Source organism: Micropterus dolomieu, linkage group LG08, assembly GCF_021292245.1.
Source record: "Micropterus dolomieu isolate WLL.071019.BEF.003 ecotype Adirondacks linkage group LG08, ASM2129224v1, whole genome shotgun sequence".
Taxonomy (NCBI): Eukaryota; Metazoa; Chordata; class Actinopteri; order Centrarchiformes; family Centrarchidae; genus Micropterus; species Micropterus dolomieu.
Genome location: NC_060157.1, coordinates 10581514 through 10591067, shown reverse-complemented (window position 1 = coordinate 10591067; position 9554 = coordinate 10581514). Strand labels below are relative to the sequence as shown.

The following is a 9554-nucleotide window of genomic DNA, read 5'->3' as shown; positions in this document are numbered from 1 at the left end:
TTGTTCCACCCCCCCCCCCCCCCCCCCAATTGTGGCAACTGCTACAACTTCAGGGTACCTTTCTGAATGCCTCAAGCTGCAGTGAATAAGAAAGACATTAAAATGACTGATTTGCATTTTAAAACAAACTAATACTGCAGGTAAGGTTAAGCCTTTTCATGTTAAACACAATGCAGTATGCTTGTGGATGCACAGCTGCACTCAGTCTTGGTGTATCAGCTTCACTTGTCCAGTATAATGGACCAGGGAATACTAGCTGGTCCACTGAGATTTTGAAGCAACTACCGTGAAAGGCAGGTGTGATATAGTGTTGGAGCTAGGTAAATATATCCTTATCAAGGGACACGGCACGGTGATTTCCTTAAAGTAAAACTCCACAACAAGAAAAAGACTAAGAAGCTTGGTACCACGAGATTTAATAGAGGAGAGAGGCAGGAATGTGTTTTTGTGCAACAGGATCGAATCAATACAAAGACCTGAAATGGAGAGGCGTCTATTGTGAGAGGGACTTTCTATGAGCGAGGAGATACAATTAACGGGGTCAGAAGTCAGCAGGGAGGTAGAGGTCAACAGCTGAAGAGCTAGCAGTGATGAGAGATGGTCAGGATAAGATTAAAGACACATAAACCCATTTATCATGCCTCTCACAGCAGGACTGTTGATCTAGGATGACTGAGCAGAATAACAGCTATTTTACTGTGGTTTGAAAACATAAAGTGTTTTTTCATTATCAGCCTTGAATCTCAAACAACATGCAACTAAAGCTCAGAGGGGGGAAGGGGGAGGGGGGGAGCTAAAGGACACCCGGCAGAGCTTATTCAGGGTGAAACAAAAGGTTTCTGTAGAGTGAGTGTGCCCAGACCACCGGCCTCAAATTGGCAAGCTGGCACCAAAATGAGGCTTGGATGAAAACTATGGACTAGTGAATGGCATCAAGGGGAACACAAGCACACCACCGTCTAAAGCAGGTGCCAACACCTCAATGCCACAGTGGGACAAAGCACTGTCAGCAGTCCCATCAACATACTCCTGAAATAGCCCAATGTCATGCTTGTGTTTCCAGGAACAATATCCCGTCCACACAACTTCAAAACTTTGCTAACTCATCCCTAAAGGGCATAGATATATAAATATATATCTTCCAACAAGTTGACATAGGGTTGAAATCCTTTGTAGAACTTCAATCTTCATTGACTAGACCGGAAGAACACTAAGTAGTGGCTGCATGTCTCAGCCCCCTGTGGCTCTCCTGTGTTCTCCCCCTGTTGGGGATTAGAGAATAGATTTCCCCTGCCGGTTGAACGGGCCGTGACACACACCCACAGATTGGTTTGATCTCAGCAGGTCGAACACATGAGACTTCTCGGTAACAAAAACAGCAAGGCCACTTTTCTCCTCACAGAAAATAAAAAATACGGCAAATCCGCAATGAGTTCATGAACAAGGCAATACAAGAAGGCAAACAAGAACAAAGAATTGCTGCATGAATTGCCTGTAGAGCTAAAAATGCCACCGAGAATTAACTTTTTAAAGAACACACTCAACGGTAGAAGGACAACATGAGGGAGAGGCTTGAGCTTTCCCCTATTCTACTGTACTATATTTAGCAAGTAAAGCAACACGCTTCAATCAACGCACCTATTGAAGAGGCTTTACAAGAAATATAATATCCCCCCAAAAAAGCTAGAAAGCATCAATTATTTTCCCCATTCAATTCAATCATGGCAGGTAGACGAGATTAATGAGTCTAGTGGAGATGCTGCCTTTAAGGAAATCAATACTCACAAAAGCTGGTTTCATAATGGCTACTGGATCTGTGGAATGCGAATCGAAAATGAAGTTGAAGTAAAATGGGGCAGAGGATGGCGGGCGGCCCTCTCCCTCTGTCTATGTCTATAGTTCTGTCTCCCTCTCTCTCCTCCCATCTGTGGAGCTCAGTTTGCTGGCCCACACAATGTGCCCCCCTGGATTGTCATCTTCAGTCTGATCCCGAGGACCAAGACCAACCCGCATTAGCATGCGCTTTACACACCAGTACACACCCTGCATGTAGAGCACAAAACACACACACAGACACACCTCCTTAAATGGCGAGATGCATAGGCCAAGACCTCATGCAAGTCAAATCTCCTTGTCTTGAGACCAAGGAGGGGGTGAAAGAGTAAGACAGATATCGAAAGAAAAGGGATGAGAGTGTGAGAACAGGAATATTTAGCAAACCTGATTCAAAAAAGAAAAAGATGTTTTTTTAAAAAAGGGGTGTGTGTATGTGTTAGGGGGTGGGTTTGGTAATGTCCTGGGACCCCTTGCCCCCAAATGCTGTCACACAGCTCAGTAGAGTGTTCCAGAGCAGCCAGTTGTGACCAGCAAGATGGCTGCCACAGCATCTCCAGAGCCACGGCAAAGAAAACACTGTCGATGGAGCAATATGGGCCGAGGAGAGGGCTGAGGGAGAACGAATAGAGACGGGAGTTTTCAGTTTTCACAGGACACTCCCAACATCATTAAAGAGAGTGCAGGCTACGTTACGCCCAATCAAACTTTAACTGCTTTCCCCACACACTCCTCTCTGTCATTTGCAATGCACTTTAAATCAGCAGTGTGAATATTTCCATTTAAAGCAAATGCCGGCTTATTCCCTGAAAGGAAAAGAAGAAGAAAGATCCGGGGCTCTTTCCTTTTGCTTTCATCTCAGAGCTCCCAGGCATCTGAATCACTGTTCAAGTGAGAAGAAGTAGGCTTCCGAGTTCATTAACATTGACTAAGGCTCCGAAATTGTCTTTCAGAAATCCTAGCAGGCTGCCAACCAAGGCTTCTAATAAACAAGTCATTACTATCTAAAAAAATACCTAATCTCATGTGGGGGGGGGGGGATTCTAAATGATGCAATCATTGCTCTTAGAAAAGGTGGGGTTATCTGCAACTTGCCACCTGCAGTATGGCTTACACTTTGTATATTGCAGTTAGGGTTTGTACCTTACGAATTCATTCTAGCTGACAACGCATGAATGTGAGATCTGTTGGTCGAGCTGACAGGCTGCTTCACGCACAAATACAGTCTATACACAGTCTGACAGGCAGCATGACAAGGAGCCTGCACATACATGAGACCAATCAGAGGCAGAGTTCATGGTTAGCAGACTCCTCGGGGGAGGAACAGGACTGACAACTACAGCAGAATCGTACAATCGTACGTTGTAAAGGTTGAATGCATTGTTAGTACCATCTAGGGCTGCACAATTAATCTAAATATTCTCAACATCGCAAAAGTGCAATATCTAAATCGCAGAAACTGCAATTGTTTAATGAAGGTAAAATGAGTGACAAAACAGCATTATAATGAAGTACTGTAGTGCTGCAGAGAATAATTATTCCCACTAATTGTGAATCATATCGCGATTATTGCAGTATGATCTTTTTTTTACAATATCATGCAGCCCTAGTATCATCCCAAAACAAATGTCATTTTGTATCAGGCAGACTGGAGAGAAAATAAAATGTACTCCCATAGGATGATTGTATAATTAAGGATGAACTGTGATGCTCTTTTCCAGCAGCCTACTTTAGGAATTTAAATAAGCTTTCAGGCATTCAGAAGAACTTAAATCTGGCCAGTTCAATCAGTAAAACACACTAGTATGGTGCATGCAGAAAATTAGGCCATTGTCTGAAGTGCATCTCCTTTTCACAGATAAGATCTCTTCTTCCGTTAGAAGCCAACAATACAACCTGTTCTCCTGCCTCATGGGAGGCCACGCATGTGCAAGAGGACAGCGATACCTTCTGTTTTGCATCCTCCTCTGCAGCCCTTTTATTTTACAACTAGATTAATTCTCAAGGCCAGTCCATTCAATTCGTATGGTACAAAAGCACCAGGCGAAGACAACAGAAGAGCTACAGGATTATTACTGGATTCTGAGGGCATCGGGAAAGAGCAGCAATTTCTAATAACCGAGTAATGTCATGCTTGCCTTAATCCTGTCACGCTCTCCAAGGCCACATCCCTGAGATACAGTCTGAGGAGGTGAGGTGTTCGTTAAACTGGGTAATTAGACTGTACAGTGCCCTGCCTGTGACCACAAAGTCTGAAAGGCGAATTTAAAAGATTCAAACACACAAAATGTGTCTATAATATCATAAGCAAAAACCTAGAATACCAAGAGGATTTTCATCTTTTATCATAAGAAATCGGTCATAAATAATATTAAAAGACCACACTTTAGGTTTTGGTACATTTTGATTGGAGTTTGTTATCAATTATGAGAGAGCTAGACTGATTAATCATCCAGGCCAATATAAATAAACACAGTTTAATGAAACATGATAGAAAAATCTAGAATTAAAAATACTACAGTATATGCCCACATATAACACTTAGTTGCAGCCCTAAGTACTATACACAAACATAACACAGACTAGTCGAAACAGTACGTTACTGCTCTACCCTATATTGGATTTTTATGACAGATATAAATATTGATATATCGGCCAATATTGTACTTTACCCAAACAGTAACAATATTTTTGATAAGGTTCCCTTAAATTTTTTTTTTTTTTTAAGTAATTAAGAAAAATACTGGGCATTTTATAGTGAAAAATAAACTTTTCACTACTCTGGTGGACAACCTATACAACTAGTGACACTGTTTCCAACAAATCTTTGGCGTTTCTGTACTTAATTTACTTGGCTGACATACAAATATATCCGCAATGACCAACCTAATATCAGCCAATTTATCGGCTGGGCTCCAGTTACTACAGTATTGAGGAATGTCATAAGGATTACAGAATTGTTCCTATTGGCTAAAACTTCAAGGATCGAGAAGCCAACATAATGAGCACACTATCATGGAGGTATGTTCTTAACCATGGAATTCACTGACTGCATACAGAGAAGTACTCAAGGTCAGTTTTTGTTAATAACTTTAGTCAAATACTACCTTCAAATTTCAGAGAGTGTCTCCTTGGCAGACGTTGACAAAACTATAAAGTAAAGTTATGTTGTGGATGTTTGCTTAAGTCTGGCACTGCTGAAGCAGATCAAGGCGTAAACCTTCCTTGTGGTGCTCACAGCTATAAAATCCCAAAGACAAGGCTACAGCGACTGTACACATGAACTAATGAGTCATGCTGCCAAGGTGTTGTGCTTTGCCTTCAGGCCAGAAAAGTGTTTTGAACTTTGATAAGGCTTCTGTATAAGGCCTTGCACACTGGCCCCTCCTCCATCGTGAGTGTTGACAGAAGCACCTCCAGACAGAAGAAACATCAGGGCAATTTGCTGTCATGCATAAATGCCCCCCAAAGACATTATCCCTCTCCTTGCTGTGGGCCAGTATGACGGATATCAACCTCTATCAGTGAGCTCAGAACGTCAACACAACAGCTGGCACAGTTTATGGCTGCACATAACTGAAATAAATTATAAAATCACACTTTCACAGTACAGACGAGTACATGATCTAATAAGAGAAAAGACCTAACAATAAGGCCTAGCAAGGAGGTATATAATACAGCAATGAACAAATTTGCAACAATAATAGATCATTCAGAACGTTGTTCAGGCTGGGCAAAAAAACAACTAGAAGCTAGAAAGAAAATCTCAGAACACTGTTGTTTAATAATTTTATCAGTGGTAGTAATCAACAACCTATTATAGCTTTGAGGATATTCTTTGTATGTAATTCAATTTTCCCATACATAACCACATCCACAAATCAGGCCTGCTCTGCCTGCCTCCTAATACCAGAAAGGTTAGGGAGGTGATCAAAACTGTGGACGACTCTGACTACCCGCGTACAAACCACAGCGAAGAGCAGCCAAGATATCAACCTCAAAGCCGCTATTAGCTCAGCTCACTGGGGCTATTCTGACAGGGTCATGGAAAGGAACGCCAGGCAGCAATACGATCTCCTCGCTGTGGAGAGAAAGCATTAGCGGTGCTATCTGAGCTCATGATTTGCTCCATCTGTCACCATAAATGAAATGTGTAAATCATCTCTCGTGGACCAGGCTGCACTGCGGTACGGCAGCATAGGAAAAGTTGTGAAAGAGATGCACGATCTCAGCAATAGAAACAGAGCAGTGTATTAACAATGCAGGGGACACTGGTGTATAGCTTATGATAACACTTAATTGAGTAGCTTTGAGGATATCATTAAGCCTGCCAACAATAAGAGGATTGTTGTAGGAGACTGGAGAAAGAGCATAAAGAGGAAACCATGTTAAATGCTCAGGCGTGTATGCCTGGATCTACCTCAGCTCATTCACTATTATATATGCTTTATCTATCTCACAGGCCATAGATATAAGTATAGTTATAAAAAATGACCTAACCCTGACCTAACTATGTGATGCAAGTGATACGCAAGCTTCTTGTGTATCTCAAACAGCACAGTCTAGAAAATATCTAAAAGGTTTTAAGAAAACCCGGAATAATCCTATACTTGCTCAGTGGTGTGTGTTGTGATGGGTTGTCTCTGCAGAGACTCCGGTTGTTTTCTGAAACCTTTGCAAGAAAAGGAGACAAGAGCTGAAGTGAGACAGATCTGCAGCTCGTAGGTTCTCTCTGAATCTCAATTTCCAAATCTCCGTCTCTTGTCTTACTCTCTTCAGCTTCTCAGCTGTTTTATCCCCATCCTTCTAGTCTCCTCTAATCTCTCCTCTCTGTGGCTCGACTCAGCTCCTTATCTACGTCCCAGACAAAGCATTAAAGTGCCGAATGGAAGGATATATTTAGTTATGAATATCCACTGTGATAACAAACACAAGGCAGGATTGGGAAAATAAAATTCCACCAATTTCAAGGGCAAGTTAAAGTGTCAATACGGAATTTGCAATCCGTTTTTCATATGGCATGTGCAGCAAAAATACATTTCTCAAGAATTTTGAATTGTACTAATCTAAATAATTTCACTATTTACATGTACAAACACTTTTTCACATCAAAGTCGTTGTGTTTGCTGAAGGTTTGTGTTTTGCGTTGCAAAGAGTCTCCCTCAAGACAACAGGTGGCTTTGAGTTGACAGAACGAGAACAGAGTTGTTTACAGCTGATACTGAGGTTTTCATTCAATCTTTCATTTTGTAGTTGTGGACAAATGTCTTGTGGCTGCAGCGCAAGCACAAGCTAGGCCTAACAAGTGGGGCTTTGTAAAAATAAAGGACATACTGCGCACCAGAGGAATCATGGACAATATGCTCATACAACTTACATACATATGGATTCATGCTCAAAAATCCTCTCTTGAAATAAGAGATTTTCACGTGGGAACAATCTGTGTCCATGAATTGGTGTATTATATTAGCAGGGCATCATAATGCATGCTTTCCACATGATGCAAATGGTTTGCTTCTTATGGCTTTTCATGAACAGTTTTTAGTAAACAACACTCTCACTAATTTCTGTTTCAATATATTTTTACATGTGTTTTTAGGTCCCTACCTGGTGTCAAGTATTTTTGTTTTTTTTTGGAAAAGCTTTATCTAATAGCTTTTCTATATTCTGATGAAACATTTTGTAGTTAGATTGTTGAAGAAACTGTTGCATTTAAACCTTTAAAAAATCTTTCACAGTTATTTCCCAAACAGGGTAGAGACCAAACACTTACCTCGTCCCATTCTGAGGTGAAAGAGGGAGATTTCTCAAGCCTCTTCTTGTCAGTGCTACAGTTAGAAACAGACTCGCTACGGTTTCCCAGTCCTCCTTCCTCCTCACTAGGAGGCGACACGAGCAAGTCAGAGTCAGACTTTGAGAGGCTGCGTGCCAGCTTCAGGTCCCCAGGAGGGCGCATCCTAACGGCAGACACTGCCCCAGCCCCTGAGTCTCTGGGCTCCTTGTTCACAGTTGCATAAATTGCTTTTGGATCGCAGTCTGTCAGGATGGCAGCCATACTGGGACGGCTAGGTGGCGGTGCAGGTGCAGGTGGCGGTGAAGGTGCTGCTACTTCCGCTTTTACTTTGGGAATTTTTCTTGGGTCTGGTTGGCCCTGGCTGGATGGCTGAACACCCGGAAGTTTGAAGGGCTCCTCACGGCAGTCGAAGACAGGGGAGGATCCGTGCAAAAGGCCAGTGAACTGCTCCGGCACACCTGCTCCCTGATCCTGGCTGATCTGCGAGTTATCTAGAGAAAGAGAAGAGGAATAAGCAAAGTCAGTGACAAAGAGTATTTTGTGAGTGCTGGAAAGTGGACGTCTAACTGGAAGTGCAGATCCTTAGAGCAGGACTAATAAGAAACCGCCCACACAAGCCCAGAAACAGATCTGTAATTGTTTCCTACCGGGAGTGACGGAGAGAAAACGAGGGAGAGAAGGAGCAAGGAGAAGGCGTATGTTGGCTGGAGAAATAACAGAATTCCAAACCCAGCTTGCAGCCGTCTGACAACTATCCGCTGGGCCCTGACTGCCTCACGTCACAGGCCTACTTGTCTGTTAGGTCCATATTCCCCAAAATGACACAAGACTAAGATTTCCCACAGGCTACTGACTAAACCTTCATGCAAACACTCCCACAGCCAACCACAGGACATAACAAACAAAACAGAGTAAACAGCAGAAAATGAACAAGATGACTGAAAAATCACCAAGGAGTGAAACTTCAGCTGCCTCCTCCAAAGAAAACAAATACGTAATGAGACTGAACGGCACAAACAATTAAAAACAATTAGATTTTCCTCCTCCCTCTTTCTGAGGAATTAACTGCCACGTAAGCCTCTTTTCCACAATCAAATCAGCCACGGGACGACAGTGTCCGTTGTCATCTACGCAGTGGCTTTAAAAAAAAATAAAAATCAACCCTTTTGCACTGTAGAGGTGCGTGTTGTTGTCTGCAGTGTGACCAGTGTTTCCTGGCTTCTAATTCGAGACCCTAATGGTGGCTCAGGAATGGAAATTTGAATCGCCCTATCCTCCAGCAGCGAGACTCCTGATAATTAGCCATGTGACACATGGTGAAGGAGTGTGTGTGTGTGTGTGTGTGTGTGTGTGTGTGTGTGTGTGTGTGTGTGTGTGTGTGTGTGTGTGTGTGTGTGTGTGTGTGTGTGTGTGTGTGTGTGTGTGTGGACGGTCTCTGCTTGGGTGACAGGGTCAGGGTGTATGGTGACAGGGAATCTGGGGTAGTGACACCACAGGAAAAAGTAGCAACCTGTTGCAGCACTTTGTTTGCCCTTCACAGAAGAGTTTTAGCCGATGTTCTGCTGCCCTTGTGTGGCTTGCTCGGCTATTTCACAACCTACTGTTCAAAGACTGAAAACATCAAAAACAGCTGGCTGTCAAGGAGTCATATCTACAGAACATGGGGTAGGAGGAAGTGTACCACTCAACTGCTTGACACGCAAACTCACTCCGACTTCACAAAGCTGCCCCATTACTGTTTCAGGGACCATTTGCAGAGAGGGAATGCGCCAAACAACGCCCTAAACTCATTTTTCATAAGTTCCTAAACACTTGAAAATCAAGGAAAAGTGTGTGTGGGTGTTTGTGTGTGTAATGAGGGGTGAGTGAGTGTATTCTGCACATATGTCAGGGCCACAGCCAAACACCCACCCTCTCCTTAGCAGCT

General features: G+C 42.9%; 1 protein-coding gene across 4 annotated transcripts in view; it reads right to left on the bottom strand.

Moving 5' to 3' along the window:
• The window catches only part of LOC123975697 (ankyrin repeat and SAM domain-containing protein 1A-like), a 76779-nt gene that overhangs the window by 37953 nt on the left and 29272 nt on the right, over positions 1 to 9554 (bottom strand). For all 4 annotated transcript variants that reach the window (XM_046057374.1, XM_046057375.1, XM_046057377.1 and 1 more), the window contains one exon: positions 7607 to 8118. In XM_046057374.1, coding sequence (XP_045913330.1) covers positions 7607 to 8118 — 512 coding nt within the window. The remainder of the gene's footprint in view (positions 1 to 7606; positions 8119 to 9554) is intronic.